Source organism: Carcharhinus amblyrhynchos, chromosome 4 (assembly GCF_965287045.1).
Source record: "Carcharhinus amblyrhynchos chromosome 4, sCarAmb.v2.hapA, whole genome shotgun sequence".
In the NCBI taxonomy this organism is placed as follows: domain Eukaryota; kingdom Metazoa; phylum Chordata; class Chondrichthyes; order Carcharhiniformes; family Carcharhinidae; genus Carcharhinus; species Carcharhinus amblyrhynchos.
In genome coordinates this window covers 23,857,549-23,878,442 of record NC_137327.1, presented here as the reverse complement: position 1 = coordinate 23,878,442, position 20,894 = coordinate 23,857,549, and the positions used below count along the sequence as shown (strand labels likewise).

The following is a 20,894-nucleotide window of genomic DNA, read 5'->3' as shown; positions in this document are numbered from 1 at the left end:
TGGTTCCCAGGGAAACGCCGCCATTTGCCCTCTTGTCTGCAGAGCCGCGGGTGCCTGTGAAACAAAGGCCGCGCTTTCCTGAAGGCGGGGGATGGTGCTGAGGAGCGAAAAATAAACAAAAACACATAGCGGAGTGGGGGAGGGAAAAAAAAATCTGACAAACAGCACCAGCGCTGTCGGTTAAAAAAAAACAAGAGGGAACTGTATTCAGTCGGATTTTGCGGGTCGATGTTGGTCGAGCCAGGGAACAGGTGCCGCGTGTGAGCCGGGATCACCGGCGCACGTTGGCAGCCGCCTGTCGCACACAGTCCGCCCACACCCCCCTCACTGAATCGAGAGCGGAGCCCGGAGAGCGGCAATGTGCGAGGCCGAGGAGGATTACAGCCAACAGCCGCTGCACAGGGCGGCGGCCGCCGCAAGGTTAGACAGCAAACCCATTCATTTTTATAGAAACGCTTTGTTGTCGGGAGAGGTACCTGGTATACATATATACATCATATATATGTAATATGTTGTACCTGCGTGTTATACACGCTATATTCTGTGCCTATATGTTACACATGCCATATGCTATGTTTTATACATGCACATGTCATTTATATATACACGATCGTGTGTGTATAATATGATTTGATTTATTATTGTTACATGTATTGGGATACAGTGAAAAATATTGTTTCTTGCGCGCTATATATATACATAAATAAAACTTGTCGTTCATAGAGTAAGTACATAGGGGAGAAGAAATGCGTGTGGTGTTGGGAACCTGGCCACTACTGCAGCATGACATTCCTAGCTGCGGACAACTGCTGAAACGCGTCTTGGAAACACCACGAATTAGTAGTCCCCCTCCCTCACTTTTCTGAAGGGGGTCCCTCATGTAAATAGGATTGAAAGATTGAATTTTTTGCCCTCCCGCCCCACGGCAAGAAGAACGCGCAATTTTTTTTTGCCAAGGCAATAGAGAAGGGACTGCAATGAGAGTAGATCGACAGAAGGAACGCTCATGAAAGAAGGGGTCGCTTTCGTGACATTGTAAACAAAAGCTATCTTGCTGCTCGATTTGTGGCCCTTACTACTCCAAGTGACTGTAGTATGCCAGTTATCCAGCTCAAAAGATTCAAATTTACTACCGGTATTTGGTTAGTAACCAGAACTGTCTTGCTAATGTGACACTTTTAGTTCTTGATATTTCTTCACGTTATTCATTTTTGTTTGGTGAAAAAGCAGCTTTGTGTTATAGGACAAAAGGGTGGGGTTGCATGTTATTGTCAAACACCTTAAAATGGGGAAGGAAAGGATGAGAGCTTTATGGGAAAATAAGACACTAACTGGACACTTTATTCCCAACCTGACAGAAATGTATTTCCAATAGTTTACATAATAGGTTTGGATGAAGACATTACTTTGATCTTTTTGATGAATAGGCAGCTAGGACTTCAGCTTTACTTGAAGGATACAGATTCTGACATTGCAGCATTTCCTTGGTATTACATTAGATTACTAGCCTGGATCATACATCTTAATGTGGAGATGCCAGCGTTGGACTGAGGTAACCACAGTAAAAAGTCTCTCAACACCAGGTTGGACTTTAACATGGTGTTGAGACTTCTTACTGTGTCATACACCTTAATCTATAGGGGCCAAAACTCTTAACAGAGGGGTCTGTTCTGCATTCAACAAAATCGTGGCTGATCAGTATCTGTTCCATTTATCCACTATTACTTAGTTACATATTCTTAAATGACCTAACAAAAAAAAATCTGTCTTGAAGATTTCAATTGATCCAGCATCCACAAACTTTTTTAAACTTCTTTGTGTGGAAAACCCACTGTTTAGTAATTATTCCGGAGACACATTTGATTTTGTTTGTGTAGAAATAATTGTAATTAAGGTTTTTTAAATCAAATATGTGGTTACTTTTTTCAGTTGTAAAGTGTTTAGTATATGAAGTCCATTTCTTCAGTTACCAATCATTCTGCCTGTGTCGCGCTAACTGCTTGCGGTGTTAATATTAATGGTTCATCCAGATTTGAATGGGTTCAGAAAAAGCTGAAGGAATCTCTGTAAATGCTTAAGTTTATATTAAAAAAATTACAATGTGAATTCTTTTTAGTATTGCACAGAAATGTATGAAATGCAAGGACAATTCTGCCGTGTTGGTCATTCGAGTTGGAGATGCGTTTTGTAAGTAAGTACCAAAGTATTCAATTACAAATTTCTATAAATAAAATTTATAGAATTTTAAAACAAGGATTTTTCCACACATTGGTGAATAGGCCATTCATCCCATGTGGCCTTTTGCAACATTTAATTATATCATGGCTAATATATGCCTTAAATTTAGATTAAATACATTACAACTGAGGGTAAAGGGGTGTTGTCAAAAGTATAAATAAAGATTGGAATGAAAATAATTTAAATTAAGGAAGACGAGGGAGGTAAATCAGGGAATTGTAATAGTTAATCTCGCATTCATTGTTGGGAAATTACTAGAGTCTATAATTTAGGGTGATTGAAGACTTTAAATTTTCTGCTATCAGAGAGTGTGCAGATTTTGAAAGGGTAGTCATGTTTGGGAAAGCTGATTGAATTTTGTGAAGAGTTGATGGAAGAAGTCGACAGAGCAATGCCCATATGTGTTATTGATAAAGGCTTTCAGAAAGCATTTGATAAGGTTCTTTAGAAGAAGCTGTTAGCTAAAGTTAAAGCTCATGGAATTGAAGGCAAATTTTTGACCCAGATCGGAAATTGGAAGGAGATGGATGAGAATAAGAGAAGTGTGATATGACTGGTGGTACTTCAACAAAAATCCATGTTGGGGCCTCAACTAGTTACAGTTTTCATTAACAGTATTGGGATAGACAGCTGCATTTCCAAATTTCTCCAATGATCCAAAGATAGGCAGCATTGCATACAGTGTGGAAGGAAGCATAAAGTTACAAAGTGATATTGATTAAGTGAGTGGGCAAAACTGTGGCAATTGAGGGGTTATCTACTTCAGACCTAAAAAGCATAGAACTAGATACTTTGCAAATGGTGAAAAGCTAGAAACTCAGGAAGTCTAAAGAAACTTGGTCATCCAGGTAAATAGATTATTAAAATAGTGCAGAAAATGCAGGCCTTTACGTTTAGCAAAATAGTGTGCAAGATTACACAAGTTGTTTTAGCAATGAGCACACCTGGATGGAATACGGTGAGCGGCCCTGGGCACCACACTGTAGGAAGATTATTTTGACCTTAGAGAATACAGTGTAGACTTATTAGGACAATCCTTGGATTCCCAGGGTTAATTTATGAGGAGAGATTAGACAGTCTAACTACTTGGAATTTTGGTGGTTAAGTAGTGATTTGAATGAGACTTTCAGGAGATTAAGGGAATCCAGACATCGGAGCCCTGACAAAAGGAAGTTCAAGGATTTTGACTGAATGACTGTGAAGGAATAGTGATATAGTTCCAAGTCAGATTGGTGTGTGACTTGACGGGGACTGTGAAGGTGGTGGTGTTCCCATGGTTCTGCTGCCCATATCCTTCTCGGGGTAGTAGAGGTGGCAGGTTTGGAAGGCGCTATCAAAGGAGCATTAGTGTGTTCCTGCAATGTATTTTGTATAATGTTTGTCATTGCTGCCACTGGGGGTCAGTGGTAGAGAGAATGAATGTTTAATATGATTGTAGCTAAACTTTTATATCACTCCACTATCCCTTCATTTCCATAGCACCAAAAATCTACCAATTTCAGAACAGAATTGCAAGTGTTTCTACAATCATTGGACTGCAGCAGTTCAAGAAGGTGGTTCGCCTCACCTTTTCATAGGCGATTAGGGATGAGCACAAATGCTAGTAATCCATGAAAGAATAAAAAAATTGGCAAAGCAGGGTTGCAGGGACATCATAGAAGCTACTCTTAGACCGTAAGAAATAGGAACAGAAGTAGGCTGTTCAGCCTTTTGAGTCTGTTCCATCATTCAGTAGGATCATGGCCGATCTGACAGTCCTTGTGTCCACTTTTCTGCCTTTTCTTGTAACCCTTGATTGCTTTTTTTCCTGTTTCTCGTATTCTTATGAATATGGGTTTTAGACATAGCATTGAATTCAAAAAAATAAGGAAATTATGTTGAGTTTGTATAGAATTATGGTTAGATCACAATTTGAGTTCATTGCACTGTTCTAGATAATAATACTGAATTATAAGGACACTGGAATAAAAAAAAAGCCATGAAAATTAACAAGAATTAAACCAAGATTTCGGAAGAAAGGTTTGAAAATTGTGACTTTTCCTGAAACTGAAAATTAGGACTATCAGACTTATAGTTTTAAGAGGATACCTACTGTAAATTTTCATTGTTAAACCCCTTGTTTTTGATTAGCAAAGTGTGGGTGTGACTAAGTAGGGTAGCATACTGGTTATGATAATGGCCTAGCAATTCAGAGTCTGGACTAATTATTTGGGGACTTGAGTTTAAATCACACCATAGCAGCTGGTGAACTTAAAATTAGAAATGTCTTTAGCTGCCTCAGCTCACCACCTCTTCTCAATAACAACTAGGGATGGGGTAGAATAAATGCTGGCCTTACCAAAACACTCTCATTGTATGAATGGATACAAATATGGATTTTACATCTTTATATTACTTCATTTAGACTAATTGTAATTGTTGATTAATGGCATCAACAATGTACGTGAAAATTGAAAATGCTTCAAATTTCCACCAGTAATATTTATGTATTTTCTTATTCAGATCCTGCTTCAAAGAATACTTTGTACACAAATTCCGTGCCATGCTAGGGAAGACCCGCTTAATTTTTCCTGGTGAACAGGTAATGCAGAGACATTTTTGTATCAGAAAATATCCTAGTTCTGGATTTAAAATCAACTTTATTACACAGTCTCGGTTGAGGACTTGATAAGTTGTTACATATGGAACAGTTATTGCTCCTCAGTTGCAGTTACTGGATTGTAATAAAAAATAGTGGAAATATTCAGGTTTGGCAGCATCTGTGGAGAGAGAAACAGAGTTAATGTTTCAGATTTGTGACCTTTTATCAGAACTGAGACAAGTTGGAAAAGTAATAGCTTACTGGATTGGTATTGAGAACTGAGTCTCTTTTTTCTCCAGCAAAGGAGTACTAGGGAGGATTGTAATATCCCTGCTGTGACCTTTGCTAAAGTCAAGTAGCTTGGATTAGACTAGGGATTGAACCTGAGACTCACTTGGTCTATAACAGGCTGAATAGGCAGTGAATTTCCACACTAACCTATCAGGGGAGCTCCATTAGTGAACTTTGATGTCACCAATGCATTTTTATTTATTTGGCAAAAATAAGGACAAAGGAAGTGGGCTGAATGGTACCTTTGTGTCATGAATGCCTGTGGTTTTATCTGAAATTGCTTTTAGATTTCTCAGAAATCCAGTTTTATCAAAAAGTATCTACGATCCTGAAATTGTTAAGCTAAGGCTAATTTAATTTGCCTGTAGCTATTCTGCATTTGCTAAACTGCTAATTGGCAGAACTTGTAAGTATAACTGGAAATCTGTGTTTTTTTTCCCTTCATCTTTTTTGCTATTTTCTGTACAGGTTTTGCTGGCATTATCAGGTGGTCCCACATCTAGTGCAATGCTCTGCCAGGTTCAAGAGGTACTGTATTACAATTAATATCAAGCTTAGCCTCCTTTCTCAACAGTGCTCCCAATGTGCAAAATAAACTCTTAACAATCATAATGTCTAGGGTACTGCATTTCTTTGGTGAGATGCATGAATATGAATTACATTATTTTGTAAGTGTTATTTGTTGATTTTAATCCCAACAAAAACAAACATTTTACATTTTTCTGCCAGTTTAGTAGTACTTTGTTACTCTTGCAATATCATTGGTTACAGCTAGAATATGGCTATTTGGTTTGTTGAATCCATGCCTTCTCTCTACAAGAGCAATTTAGCAAGTCCCACTCCCCTGCCTTTTCTCTGAAACCCTGTAATTTCATTCCTTTCAGCTGCTTATCCAGTTATCTTTTGAAAGCCACAATTGAATCTACCTCCAACACCCCCTCAAACAGTGCTCTTCAGATTACAACCACTGACTATGTAAAAGAGTTTTTTCTCATGTTACTGTTTGGTATTATTTGCCAGTCACCTTAACATTAAGTGCTTTGGTTCTGAACTGAACTGCCAATGGAAACCATTTCCTCCATGCACTATTTATAGACATGATTTTTGAACACCTCTATCAAATGTCCTGTCAAACCTGTCATTTCTAAGTCCCTCATTTTTGCAACCATTCTCATAAATTTTTTTACAGCTTCTCTGAAACCTTGCCTAGTGTGGTGCTAAGAATGGGACACAGTTATCCAGTTGACGCCTAGCCAGTGTTTTATACTGGTTCACCAGAACATCCTTGCTTTAGGATTCAGGATCCTGTATGTTTTTTTAACCACTTTCTCAACCTACCCAACTGCCTTGGAAACTTTTGTACACACACAGCCCCTCCATTGCTTTGATCTTGAACTCCCTTTAGAATTGATTTATGTTGTATGACTGTCATTCATATTTGTCTGCATTAAATTTCATCTGCATTAAATTTCATCTGCATTTCACCCCTTTTCCATCAGCTTATCTATCCTTTTGAAGCCTATCACTACTCTCCCCACAATCCATAATACCACATTTTCTGCCATCTTCAAATTTTGAAATTGTGCCCTGTACACTGTAATCTAAACCATAGCTTTATTGAGAAAGGGAACAGAGTTATTACCGACCCTTGGGATCACCACTCTTTATGGTCCTCCAGGTTGAAAAACAATCATTTGCCATCACTCTGTTTCCTGTTAGTGCTTTTAAGATTGGTTTGTGCATTGGAAGGCAGCATTTTGAATATAGTTGGTTAATTTAGAAATTAGAGCTGGTGGCATCGTCCGATGATTGGCAGCAAGCAAGAGGCTACAGGAGAAAAAGGGAGGAGGACTGAGGTTGTATGAGACATTTAACAGAATGCATGATGGAGAAAATATTTCTGAATTTTAGACTTTTGAGATCTTAGGTATTGGAACTAAAGAAATAAGTGAGCAGAGCTACACTAGAATTAAAACTAAAATAATTCAGAGAAATACTTTAAAGTGTCAGAGTATTTTTGAGCAGGAAATAAAATTACTTAATCTTATTTAATTACATTGCTAAAGGAACATTTTGCTGAAATATTTCAAAGTAAAAATTCATGATGTGGAATATTTCTTATTGTGAAGTTTTGAAAAAAATTGTATTTTGATTTTTAAGTGGCACAGTGGTTAGCACTGCTGCTGCACAGTGCCAGGGATCTGGGTTTGATTCCCAGCTTGGGTCACTGTGGAGTTTGCACATTCTCCCCATGTGTGTGTGGGTTTCATTCAGGTGCTCCAGTTTCCTCCCACACTGTAAAGATGTATGGGTTAGATGGATTGGCTATGTTAAATTGCTCCTTAGTGTCAGGGATCTAGCTAGGTAAATACATGGGGATGGGATTGTGGTCAGTGCAGACTCAATGGGCCGAATTGCCACCTCCTGCACTGAGAATTCTGTGATTTTCAGAGGAAAATGCCACCTAAGGCAATATATATGTTCAACAGACCCTGGTGGGTACATTTAAATGTAAAAGTGAGGAAATGGGGGATTATCAGTCAATTAGAATGGCAATAAATGAAGAAGCTGACCCCCAGCATCATCCACAGGGAGAAAACACTGACACTTTTACACCTACATGTGAGCCGCCACCACCACAAAGAGAGGAGACAAGTGAAACTGCATTGCTGGTTAATCAAACTGAGACTTGATTAGCAAATCTGGCTTGAGGCGTGGCATGATGAGAATAGGGAGCGCAGTGAGATTGATTAGCTGCATGGGAATTTCTATAAGATTAGTTCAGGCTTTTATTCCAATATTAAGTTTTATTTTCATGATATCCATGAAATTAAGTGTTTTGGAGTATAGATGGGAAGGGGCCCACATGACTGTACCTGTAAGAAATTGAAGTTACTTTTACCTCTGGTGATATGTATTAATGATTTGAATATAAATGTACATCAAGAAGATTGCAGTCAACACAAAAATTGGTCACGTGGTTGATAGGAGGACTTCTGTAGTCTGCAGGAAGATGTCAGATGGGCAGAAAAGTGGCAAATGGAATTTAACCCCGAGAAATGTCAAATGATGTATTTGGAGAGGTCAAACAAGGGAATAGACAATAAATGGAAGGTTACTGAGTGGTGAAGAGGAAGTGAGGGACAGAGCGAGTGTCCACAGATCCCTGAAGGTAGCAGGACAGGGTAATCAGTTGATTAAGAAGGCATACAGAATTGTTTCATTTATTAGCCAAGACTTAGAACATAAGAGCAGGGACATTGTGCTGGAATTATATAAAGCATTAGTCCACAAATTGAGTCCTGTGTGCAGTTACGATTATCTCATTACAGAAAGGACCTAATTGCTTGGGGTGGGCACAGAGGAGATTTGAGGGTGGTGCCAGGGCTGAAAAATTGAAGCTTTGAGGAAAGATTGGATAGGTGCACTTGTTCTTCTTAGAATGCAGGATGCTGGAATGTGAAACAAAACAGAAGATGCTGGAAAATCTTAGCAGGCTTGACAGTATCTATGGAGAGAAAATAGCTAACGTTTCAAACTTTGTCAGAGCTCCTCTTAAAATACAAAAGAGAACATACGGCATCAGAGGAATCACAGATGTAGGTGGGAAAGAACTGGACAAGACGAGAGAGACTGGAGTCAAGATAGGGAGAAATGAGTTCAGTGGGGCAAGAACAGGCTGACGTGATAGGTCTACTAGGACAGTCCTGTTTGTGGATTTTGTGAAGGAGGTAGAAGCTGTCTGGGGTTGGGAGACTGAAGTTGGAAGCTTTGGAGGGAAGGTCACCAAAGGCGGTGAGGTCAGTGACTGTCCTGGAAACAATGGCTTGATACTTGGTGGTGGGGTCATGGTCCAAGGAGAGGTAGGAGGAAGCATCTGAGTGTTCAGCCTCTGTGAGATCATGGTCAGTATGCCAGATGATAATAGCACACCCTTGTTAGCAGGTTTGATAACAAAGTCACGGTTGAACCTGAGAAATGAGTGTAGCAGTTTGGAAGGACATAGGCTAGAGTGGGTGAAAGGAGCAAAGAAATTGAGACGTTGATATCTTGTTGATAGTTCTCAATGAAAAGATTAGGAGGAATTTGAAGGGAGAGGTCCAGTTGAAGGGAGAATGATGGAGGGAGGTGAAAGGATCCATTGAATAGGAGGAGGATTCCTGCCCAAAGAACTGAGCATGGAAACGAAGAAGGCAGAAAAGACTTCAGCATTGAGGTGGAGGCATAAGGGTATGAAGCAGTGTTCGTTGCTGAGTGCAGCACGTTCAGCCTCGGAGAGGGGAACGTCAGAGGATGTGGTGAATACGTGGCAAGGGCTGTGGTTAGGAGGGATAAAGTTTGAAGGATGGGAAGGGGAGGAAGATTCTGGGTGGACATTGGTATTGTTGAGTTGTTCGAGCATCTCTTCCTTAACACCTGAAAGGATGAGAGGTTTATTGCTAAGGCATCAGGTGAGATGAAGAATGAAATGAAACTGGAGGTAAAGACAACTTTGAGATTGGGTGAGTTGGTGTTGTTGGAGAGATTGTGTGCATATGGCAACACATGGCACTGAGTGTGGACCTTAAGATGTGGTGAGAACAGCAATCTGAGGAGCATTGCATGTCCTGCAGATACCTGTAATCCTGGGTAGGTTTGAAATTTGAGGAATGGAACTTCATGCAGAATCCAATGGGATAAGTTGAAGATGGAGGCAATTGCGGAGGAAGGAAATGTGGCTGTGAAAGCAAATTGTGGTAAGCATGCATGGTAGCACAGTGGTTAGCACTGCTGATTCACAGCGCCAGGGACCTGGGGTTCGATTCCTGGCTTGGGTCAATGTCTGTGTGGAGTTTGCATGTTCTCCCTATGTCTGTGTGGGTTTCCTCTGGGTGCTCCGGTTTCCTCCCACATTCTGAAAGATGTGCTGGTTAGATGTATTGACCTGAACAGGTGCTGGACTGTGGCGACTAGGGGAGTTTCACAGTAACTTCATTGCAGTGTTAATGTAAATCTTTCTTGTGACTAATAAATAAACTTTACTTTAACCTTACCCTATTGAACACCAGATGGGAAATGGAAAGCAATGAAGGTGGATAGGGTGAACGAGACAAACAGAAATCCTGTCAGAGCGAAGAGCTGTACTTCTTCAGGGTAACCGTGATATGGAGATAAGTGTCGGACTGGGGTAAATACAGCAAGAAGTCTCACAACACCAGATTAAAGTCCAACAGGTTTATTTGATAGTAAATGCCACTAGCTTTCGTCAGGTGAGTGGAGAGTTCTGACTGCAAATAGGGCATATAAGGGCACACAGAGTTTACAGAATACTGATTAGAATGCGAGTCTTTGCAGCTAATCTGCTAATCAAGCCTTAAAGGTGCAGACAATCTGAGTGGAGATAGCATTAAGCATAGGTTAAAGAGATGTGTATTGTCTCCAGACAGGACAGGAAGATGTTGCAAGTTCAGGCAAGTCATGGGGATAACAGAGTGTGACATGAACCCAAGATCCTGGTTGAGGCCGTCCTTGTGTGTGGAACTTGGCTATCAGTTTCCGCTCAGCGACTGCACTGTCGTATGTCATGAAGGTCGCCTTGGAGAACATTTACCCAAAGATCAGAGGCCGAATGCCCATGACTGCTGAAGTGTTCAACAACAGGAAGGGAACAGTCTTGCCTGGTGATTGTCAAGTGGTGTTCATTCATACATTATCGTAGCGTCTGCATGGTCTCCCCAATGTACCATGCCTCAGGACATCCTTTCCTGCAGCGTATCAGGTAGACAGCGTTGACCGAGTTGCAAGAGTATATGCCGTGTACCTGGTGGATGGTGTTCTCACGTGAGATGATGGCATCCGTGTTGATGATCCGGCATCTCTTGCAGGGGTTGCTCTTGCAGAGTTGTGTAGTGTTGTGGTCACTGTTCTCTTGAAGGCTGGGTAGTTTGCTACGGACAATGATCTGTTTATGGTTGTGCAGTTGTTTGAAGGCAAGAAGTGGGGGTGTGGGGATGGCCCTGGCTAGATGTTCGTCTTCATCAATGACATGTTGAAGACTCCGGAGAAGATATCATAGCTTCTCCGCTCCAGGGAAGTACTGGACAACAAAGGGTACTTTGGTCATCGTGTCCTATGTTTGTCTTCTGAGGACATGCCTATCAACTCAACATTCTGATCAAGACCTTTGATCCGGACCTTCAGAGCACCTTCCGTGCTCTCATCACACATACTCCCGGCATTGGAGATCTCTACTGCTTCCCAAAGATACACAAGGTAAACGCACCCAGCCGTCCCATTGTATTGGGCAGTGGGATCCTGTGCAATAACGTCTCTGACTACATCGAGGGCATCCTGAAACCCATTGTACAAAGAACACCCAGCTTTTGTCGTGACACTACGGACTTCCTTACAGAAACTCAGCAAACGGAGCAGTTGAACCAGGGGCACTCCTCATCACGATGGATGTCTCGGCGCTCTACACCAGCATCCCCCACAACGATGGCATTGCTGCAACTGCCTCAGTACTCAACGCCAACAACTGCCAGTTTCCAGATGCATTTTACAACTCATCTGCTTCTTCCTGGACCTCAATGCCTTCACCTTCAACAACCAGTTTTTCATCCAGACACACGGAACAGCCATAAGGACCAAACTTGCACCTCAATATGCCAGCATCTTCATGCACAGGCTCGAACAAGACTTCTTCACTGCACAAGACCTTCAACCGACGCTATACATTAGATACATCGATGACATTTTCATCCTTTGGACTCATGGTGAACAATCACTGAAACAACTATATGATGACATCAAGTTCCATCTCAATATCAGACTCACCATGGACTATTCTCCAGAATCGGTTACATTTTTGGACACACACATCTCTGTTTAAGGACGGTCACCTCAGCACCTCACTGTACTGCAAGCCCACAGATAATCTCATGATGTTCCACTTCTCCAGCTTCCACCCTAAACACATTAAAGGAGTCATCCCCTTGAGACAAGTCCTCTGTATGCACAGGACCTGCTCAGATGAGAAGGATCGCAACATACACCTCCAGAAAGATGCCCTCATAAGAACAGGATATGGCGCTCAACTCATCGATTGACAGTTCTGACGCGCCACAGCAAAAAACTGCACGGACCTCCTCAGAAGACAAACACGGGGCACATTGGACAGAGTACCCTTTTGTTGTCCAATACTTTCCCCAGAGCAGAGAAGCTACGACATCTTCTCCGGAGTCTTCAACATGTCATTGAAGACAAACATCTTGCCAGGGCCATCCCCACACTGCCACTTCTTGTCTTCAAACAACTGCACAACCTCAAACAGACCATTATCTGCAGCAAACTACCCAGCCACACAAGGATACCCAGAAACACACCACAGCAAGACATGCCGGATCATGGACATGGATGCCATCATCTCACGCGAGAGTGCCATCCACCAGGTACACGGCATGTACTCTTGCAACTTGGCCAACGTTGTCGATGTGATACACTGCAAGAAAGGTTGTCCCGAGGCGTGGTACATTGGGAGACCATGCAGCCGCTACGACAACAGACGAATGAACACTGCTCGACAATCACCAGGCAAGACTGTTCTCTTTCTGCTGGCGAACACTTCAGCAGTCACAGGCATTTGGCCTCTGATCTTCGGGTAAACGTTCTCCAAAGCGGCCTTTGCAACATACGACAGTGCAGAGCCGCTGAGCAGAAACTGAGAGCCAAGTTCCACACACGTGAGGACAGCCTCAACTAGGATCTTGTGTTCATACTACACTATCTGTAACCTCCATGACTTGCCTGAACTTGCAGCATCTCTCTTACTGTCCTGTCTGGTGACAATACACATCTCTTTAACCTATGCTTAATGCTGTCTCCACTCGCATTGTCTGCACCTTTTAAGACTTGAATAGCAGGTCAGCTGCAAAGACTCGCATCTAATCAGTATTCTGTGAACTGTGTGTGACTTTATATGCCCTATTTGCGATCAGAACTCTCTACTCACTTGACGAAGGAACAGCGTTCTGAAAGCTAGTGACGTTTACTACCAAATAAACCTGTTGGACTTTAACCTGGTGTTATGAGACTTCTTACTACCTTCTTCAGGGTAGGCATTCCTGGAAAAGAAGTGGCAGTGAATTAAAGAGGAAGATGAAAGCAAATTTAGGATGCTGGAAACCGAAACAAAAACAGAAAAAGTTGGAAAATCTCAACAGGTCTGATGGTATCTGTGGAGAGAACAGAGCTAATGTTTTGAGTAGGGATGACTCTATCAGTTGTGAGGGGTTTGGATGGAGTGGATGGGGAGGGCCTCTACTTCAGCAGTGAGGTCAGTTACTAGAGACCATATTTAAACTGGTAGAAGGGAGATGAGGGTTGGTTGTAGGGGGCCTAGAACTCTGAAAGAATAGTAGAGGCAGAAACCTTCAGTTTGTTTAAAAGGTGACTGGCTATGAACCTGAAATGCCAGAATCTGTAGGGCTACAGACCAAATGCTGGAAAGTGAATTTGGGCTGTATGGCTTGTTTTTCGGCAGTGCAGACACAACGGGCTAAGTGCCAAGTCCTGTGCTGTAGCTGCTTTATGATAGTATCCTTGTCAGAAACACTCATCTGGTTTACTAATGCCCTTTAGGGAAGAAATCTGCTGTCCTTACCTGGACTGGTCTATATGTGACTCTAGAGCCACAGCAATGTGGTTGATTCTCAACTGCCCTCCAAAAGCAATAGGGATGGGCAATTAATGCTGGCCAGCCAGCAACGCCCATGTCCCATAAATAAAAAGAATAAAAAATTCTTTAATTACTTTGAAACCTTGGTTGAATAAAGATGAAATTACCATTAATTGGTACAATTATTTTTAAACTGAAGCAGAAATTGTTTTGAAGAAATATATTTTTTCCTGTTAAGCAAATCGTTTTGAATTAGCAAAGTATAATAAATTGTTTCTCTCTTAGGGTTTGTGTAGAGAAGCTCCAAAGAAGTTGCGTTTTTCTCCTGGGATAGTCCATATAGATGGTATAGTATTAAATATTTTCTAATTTTTGAAGTAATTGGACATGTGGGTAGTTTTAGTTTCTTTCCATGTTTTCAATTGAAATTGATGTATACTGCATTTTAAGAAAAATTGCTGATTATTGATAAAATCTTTGAATGCTTCTGTGTGAAGCATCTGATTTTGCAGGGATAAGAAAGGGACAATGACAGGTGGTTGTTGGCCCCTTGGATTGTGTTATGTGTATTAGAACAGTTAATATAATAAAACATTGAAGAACCACAGCAGAATCTCTGGTGAGAAAAACATTCAAATTTTATTAAAAGACACGAACAAAAGTGAACTTTCAAGGGGGTTTGAAGGACTAGGGAGAGGTGGCAATACAGTAGAGAGTTGGAGGGAGCATTTCAGAATGTAGAGTTTGGCTGGATGAAGCTGCACTGATGAAAGTGGAGAGACAGAAGATGAATATAAAATCAAGACCAACAGGGCTGACTCATAGGCCTGGATTTAACACCCCAGTGGTGGCCAACTCAGTAGCTGGAATGTTGGGTTTGCCATTCACCTTGGCCAGCTCTGGAGACCTGACACTATTTTGCTTGCTGCAGGCAATGAGTTGACTGCGGGCATAACTTCTGCTGCGTTGACCCCATCAAGGTAGGATGTCCACTCCCAAAACCTGCCTCCCAGTCAGACAGCTGACAGTTCTTCAACAGCAGCAGTGTCACAAGAGCCAGTGGCCATTGCTAGAATTGCAACCATTCTCAGACCCTGGATCTCTGTTGTCTCCTCCTTAATTTCAGAGTGTGCTGATGTAATCCATCTGGTTTTATCTTTAAGTTTCATTAATTAATCAATTATCTCTTTATCTTCTACGTCCTTATATCTTTTTGGATGTTTTCAAATTGTTGGTCTCCCTGGTAAATACTGAGATAGTAACTTTGATATTTTCACCATTTTATTATTGAGTTTATTTAGTGTATTGTCTGGCAACCTTTTCTTCATTCCTTATTTATGTGTTTGTAGAATACTTTATTTTAAACTCCTTGATTGAAATTTGTCTTTGTGGTATTTTTTAACTTAGCCTTTTTATATTTCCTTTTGTCATCCTCTCTCGTCTACATTGTGCTTTGAGAATACTTGAATCTAGTGAATTGAGGCAAGCATTATTGCAGAACTGAAAATAGACAAGGGAAAACTGTTTGTAATTGTGTATACATCAAAACCTCCTTTGCGTTAAAGGGAAATTGTTAATGGCTTTTTATTGCTTCTATAGAGGGAGCTGTATGTGGACGGAGTCTGGAAGAAAGACAGGCAACTTTATTACAGCTGGAAGGCATGTTCCAAGCTTCAGGATTCCCATACCATATAGTTTATTTAGAAGAGGTAATTTTTAAAAACATCTTCCTGTGCAAGTTTTAAGAATGGAGCCTGTTAGGTTTTTATCTTATTTTAATCATAAGTGAAATTGATGTCTTTTACTTAGAAGTTTTCATTCAACCTTGAGTGCTTTTGTTTTATAGGTGTTCAAATTACCTAATTCCATGCTGCAGAGCGTTTCCTCCAGTCCAGCAAGTCATCACGGTGAGAATTACAAAGAGGCAGTGGATGGTTTTCTACAGAAGCAGCGAGAGACACTTACTCATGCTGAACAAAGACCTATAGCTGTGGAACAGTTGAATGTCACACATTCAGAAGAACAGGTTCAAACAAAACTTGCTCAACTCAATATCTGTGATCTTTTTAGTAAAGAGAATACTGGGAGCACCTCAGAAATTTCCACCTGTGGAAAATGGCCGTTTAACTTGACACAAACAGAGGCAGTAAAGGAACTGTTTAGTTCAATAAAGACACTGACTGCTAAAGAGGAATTGCTGCAAACATTACGGTAAAAAGTAATCTCTGTTCCTTCATCGTAGATCTTAATATTGTGCCTTTAAAATGAGGTCATAATTTACCTCAATAATCCCCAAACTGAGATTTGTATTTGCATTGAACTTTCAGATCCTATTTTATTTACCTTACCAAAAATGAATATTTTTTTTTCTGTATTCAAAGTCTTAGTTAGCAATAATGTTCAGTACCTTAACGGTTAGGAACAGTAAAATGTGTGTCATTAATTCAGTTAGAATAAGTAGCAGTCTCTATTTACTAGCAATCTTTTATTTTCTCTTTGTGTCTGATTTTCATAGAACTGTAGAAATTGACAGCATATAAAGTGGATATTTAGCCTATCATACTGCGTTGGCTCTTTAAAAGAGATGTCATGCTTACTTCCTGATTTTTGACTATCATTTTGGAAATTGCACAACCTCGGGAACCTGTCCAACTCCTTTTTAAAATTATTTATGTAATCAGCCTTCCAGATCCTGACAACCAAGTGAAAAAAGATCTCATTTTCCCGCTAGATCTTTGCCTGTGATTTTAAATTTGATCTCTGGTTATTGACTTATTTGCCAGATGGGCTTGTTTCTCTGCTTATACCAGGTCACCTGTTAACCCAAGCAGAACTTTTTCAACCTATACTTATAAGTCATCCAAGGAAACATGCTGGTAAATCTCCTGTGCACCCATAAGAGGCTTTCTCTTCCCTCTTATTGTCTCTCCTAAAACTGCTGACATTTGGATAGGGGTTGTTGCATGGATGTAGATTGCCTTCTGATACGCTGCTAAAGAGGCCAATGTTTTTATGTCTGGACAGTTGAGAATTGTTAAGCTGATCATCCATGGGGGCATTACAGCTGAGCCAAATCTATTCCTAATTCAGTGTTCATTCCCAGGTGCTTTCAGACAGGATTGTTAGACAGTGATAATCCAATTTAAGGGTCAAATTGCTTGTTCAAGTATCTTGTTGAACTATTCCTAGAAGACAACCCAAAATAGAAAAAGATCTTGCATTGATATGGTGCCTTTCACATCATTACGACATGATGTGAAAGGCACAAAAACAATTCACAATCTGTGAAGTGCTTTTATAAGTGGTAGCCATTTCTGTAGTGTCAGAAAATAGTAATATCAAGCCTTTGTAATGTAGATAGGAATCATCTGTTTCATTCTGGTTTTACATTTTTAAATATCTGGATAGCTAAGAAACCAACATGTAATATTATATACCCTGACTGCATTGAAGCCAAAGTCTAACGTGACTAAAGCATTGCAAACTTTGTTCAAATATTTTATTTTTATCCAGTTCGTTTTGACCAAGCTCTTAAAATTTCTCAACAGACATCATCTGTTATTGTATACTGCGAGGATGAAAGGTTACACAAAAATAATGATGGGAGACAGCTGTACCCGACTGGCAGTAAAACTTCTGACTAATATTTCATTGGGACGTGGAGCCTCACTTGCTATTGATACAGTAAGGAGTGAAGTAAACTATCTGGGTAAAGTTTAAAAAGTAATTCGACAGTGATAAATCTGTGCTGTGATAATTGCAAAATTTGTCTTAAAATTACATTTGAAGATAGGTTGTTCAGCTATTTAATCAATACCACCATTTCCTGTTTCCTAAAAAAAGACATTGAAAAATCTGTTGTGTAGTGTGAAGGTGTGGTCATAACTATGACCTTGGTTACATTTTTATTTGTGTGGGACATTCCTGAGCGATGTGACAGAGAGTATTATTTGAGCTGTAAGCTTGTTTAGAACAAACCATGTTTGATGCCCCAAAATAATCTAATGCATATCTTGAAGAAAAACAGTGTACGGGTTACTTTTGTTTCCTGGCATGTCCGTTAGAGAATTTCTGGGTGCACTGCTGTCACTATCTTGTTCAATTGTAGCAACTGTTAAAGAGGTGGCTAGAAGAAAAAGCTAATGAATGAATATAGGTAATCATTCAAAAGTGTTTATTGACCTGAGGAGATCATGAAAAATCCTAACATTTGTCTCTAGATGACAAAATATCACCTAATAATAATATAAATGAGTGCCACACATGTATCCCAGTAGAATTTAAAGGTTACATTTCTTTTGCAAGCTGCATTTCTGTAATTAAAAGAAGCTCCCGACAACTGGATGTTGTACATATTGATGGGGTTGTATGTCTGCAGAATATTATGTACTTCATTTAGCATGTGGACATCAAATTTTAACCATGATGTTGGAGATTGTTTCCAGATATTATTTTCTCTCTGAACACAGGGATTCTCAGATAATCGTTATGGAGATATCATGATAGTTCGCCCAATGAGGGAATATTCATCTAAAGAAATTGCTTTCTACAATAAACTTTTTGATGTTCCTAATATTTTCACTCCAGCGTTAGATACAAAGGTAAGGAAACTGATTACACTTATTGCTACAATGCTCAGCCTGTTAGATTTGTTTAAAGTTTAGTCTAGCAAAGCGCATGTAGGAAATAAGAGCTGCACAGTAATATATTCTCCTCCCCCCATATTCTTGATGGTAATCCATTATTTCAAATTGATTGCCACTTCTAGTAAAGCAGCAGAGCAATGTGGTTTGTGTCCATGCTAGCTCTCTCTAGAACAAGCAACTCGGTCACATTTGCCAGCTCTTTCTGCAGCTGTGTAAGTTTATTTCCTTCGAGTGCAGTCCAATTTCCTTTTGAAATTATTGGCTGTTTGCTTCCACGACTCTCTTGTGGTTCAGGGTCATTACCATCTATTGCTTTAAAAAAAAATTCTTCCTCACAACACCATCCATCTCCTTCCAAAATCCTATTCCTTGTAGCTGTTGGGAACTGTGGTCCTCTATCATCGTTTTATACACCTCTATAAATCTCTCTATGGTGTACTTTGCTCTGAGGTGAATAATCCCAGATTCCTAAACCTAACCTTGCAGTTAAAATCCCTCATCTCTGGAACCATTCTGATAAATCTCCACCCACTCAAGACTTTCATATTCTTCCTCAAGTGAGTTGACGAGAACAGGGTGCAATATTCTAGATGTGGCCTAACCAAAGCTATTAAGGTTCAGCATAACGTCCCTGCTTTTGTACTCATCAACTGTTTCTGAAACCCAAAATCCCACATGCTTTGCTAATTGCTCTCTCAATATGTCGCCTCTCTTATCAAAGATCAGGACACGTGAACTCCAAGGTCCCTCTGTCCCTGCACAGTTTTCAGAATTCTGCGATTAAGCCTGAATTATTATAAAGAATTGCACCCCGCTAGTAAGAAAATAAGAATTTGAACAAAAGATTACTTCTCTAATCCACGTTATAAAATCTGTTATTCTCTTGCCCAGGCCACTGATAAAGCTAGCATCCATCGACTGACTGAGAGCTTTGTGAACAAATTGCAGACTGATTTCCCATCTACTGTAAGCACCGTTTACAGGTAAGAATCATTTGTTTTCTGATTTGGATAAATGTATCCATAATAAATGTCTTCGGAAACATTGAGTATGTTCACTAAATTGTGGGAAGTGGAACAAAAGGCAATAGTGTGCTTTTTGACATGTTTCTGAACAATCTAAACTTTTTTGCAATAGGCTGCCATTTTTCTCGCCCCAAAATCTTCTCTCCTTGTTACTTTTCAAAAGTTGTGCACCCCCTGCATCAAAACAAGAGAGGTAGCCAGCTCCCACATCACTTTTTTTTTCATGGGATGTGGGTGTCATTGACAAAATAACATTTAGTGCCCATCCGTAATTACCCTTTAAGGTGATGCAGTTCATTTGCTTTGGATCCACCCACGGTACTGTTAGACTTTCCATCAAATGATGATAAAGGAATAGTGATATACTTTCAAGTCATGACAGTGTGTGGCTTGGGAGGGGAATGTGCAGGTGGTGGGATTGCTTTGCACTTGCTGCCCTTGTTTGTCTAGGTGGTGGAGATAACAGGTTTGGAAGGTATTGTTGAAGAAGTTGTTGCAGTGCATTCTGTAGATGATGAATACCACAGCCATTGTGCTTAAGAAGGTAGATTGGATGCCAGTCAAGTAGGCTGCTTTATCCTGGATAGTGTCAAGCTTTTTGAATGGTGGTGGAACTATACTGATTCAGGTAGTTGGAGAATGTTGCATCACGCCATTGACTTGTGCCTTGTAGATTGAGGATTTGTTTTGTTGAGGGTCAGGAGGTGAGTACTTGCTGCAGAAAACCTAGCCTTTGACCTGGTCTTATACCATGGTATTCATATGGTGCAGTTAAGTTTCTGATTAGTGGGAATTTCCAGGAGGATGATTGGGAATTCATGGACAGTAATGTTGAACATCAAGAGGAGCTGGTTCAATTCTCTATTGTTGGAGGTGATTATTGCTGGCTACTTGAGTGGCATGAATGTCACTTATCAGCCCAAACACGAATTTTGTTCAGGTCTTGCTGCATGCATTATGTAATGCTGAGAAGTTACAAATGGAGCTGAACATTGTACAGTCATTGGGGAACATCCCCAATTCTGACCTGAGGAAAAGTCATTGAAACAGCCAAAGATGCTTGGACGCTACCCTGAGGAATTCCTGCACTGCTGTCCTGGTGTTGAAATGATTGGCCTCCAGCAACTACAGCAGCCTTCCATTGTGCTATGTATGGTCCCAGTCAGTGTAGAGTTTTCCCTCTGATTCCCATTTCAGAACAAACTGAGCATTGGAGTAGGTTATTGATGAGTAATTACCACTTGAAAGCACAGTCAATTACACTTTTTAATCACTTTGTTAATGATTAAAATTAGGCTAATAGGATGGTAATTGGCTGGATTGGATTTGTCCTGCTTTTTGTGGACATGATCCTGGTTATCCTGGTTAATGCCTTCTGTCTCTGCACTGCAGGGACTGGGGTGTATTATTGACCCCTTAAATCACATTTTAATTTGACATTTTAAGTCTCCTTTCCG

General features: G+C 40.4%; 1 protein-coding gene across 3 annotated transcripts in view; it reads left to right on the top strand.

Moving 5' to 3' along the window:
* Positions 1-25: 25 nt before the first annotated feature.
* ctu2 (cytosolic thiouridylase subunit 2 homolog (S. pombe)) overlaps positions 26-20,894 on the top strand; it is a 29,648-nt gene continuing 8,779 nt past the window's right edge. For 2 of the 3 annotated variants that reach the window (XM_080186832.1, XM_080186831.1), the window contains exons 1-10: positions 26-420; positions 2,117-2,191; positions 4,741-4,819; positions 5,579-5,638; positions 14,052-14,112; positions 15,366-15,475; positions 15,613-15,977; positions 17,315-17,450; positions 18,236-18,367; positions 19,304-19,395. In XM_080186832.1, coding sequence (XP_080042958.1) covers positions 359-420; positions 2,117-2,191; positions 4,741-4,819; positions 5,579-5,638; positions 14,052-14,112; positions 15,366-15,475; positions 15,613-15,977; positions 17,315-17,450; positions 18,236-18,367; positions 19,304-19,395 — 1,172 coding nt within the window. In that variant the 5' untranslated portion in view covers positions 26-358. The remainder of the gene's footprint in view (positions 421-2,116; positions 2,192-4,740; positions 4,820-5,578; positions 5,639-14,051; positions 14,113-15,365; positions 15,476-15,612; positions 15,978-17,314; positions 17,451-18,235; positions 18,368-19,303; positions 19,396-20,894) is intronic. The other variant, XM_080186833.1, reaches the window with a different exon arrangement.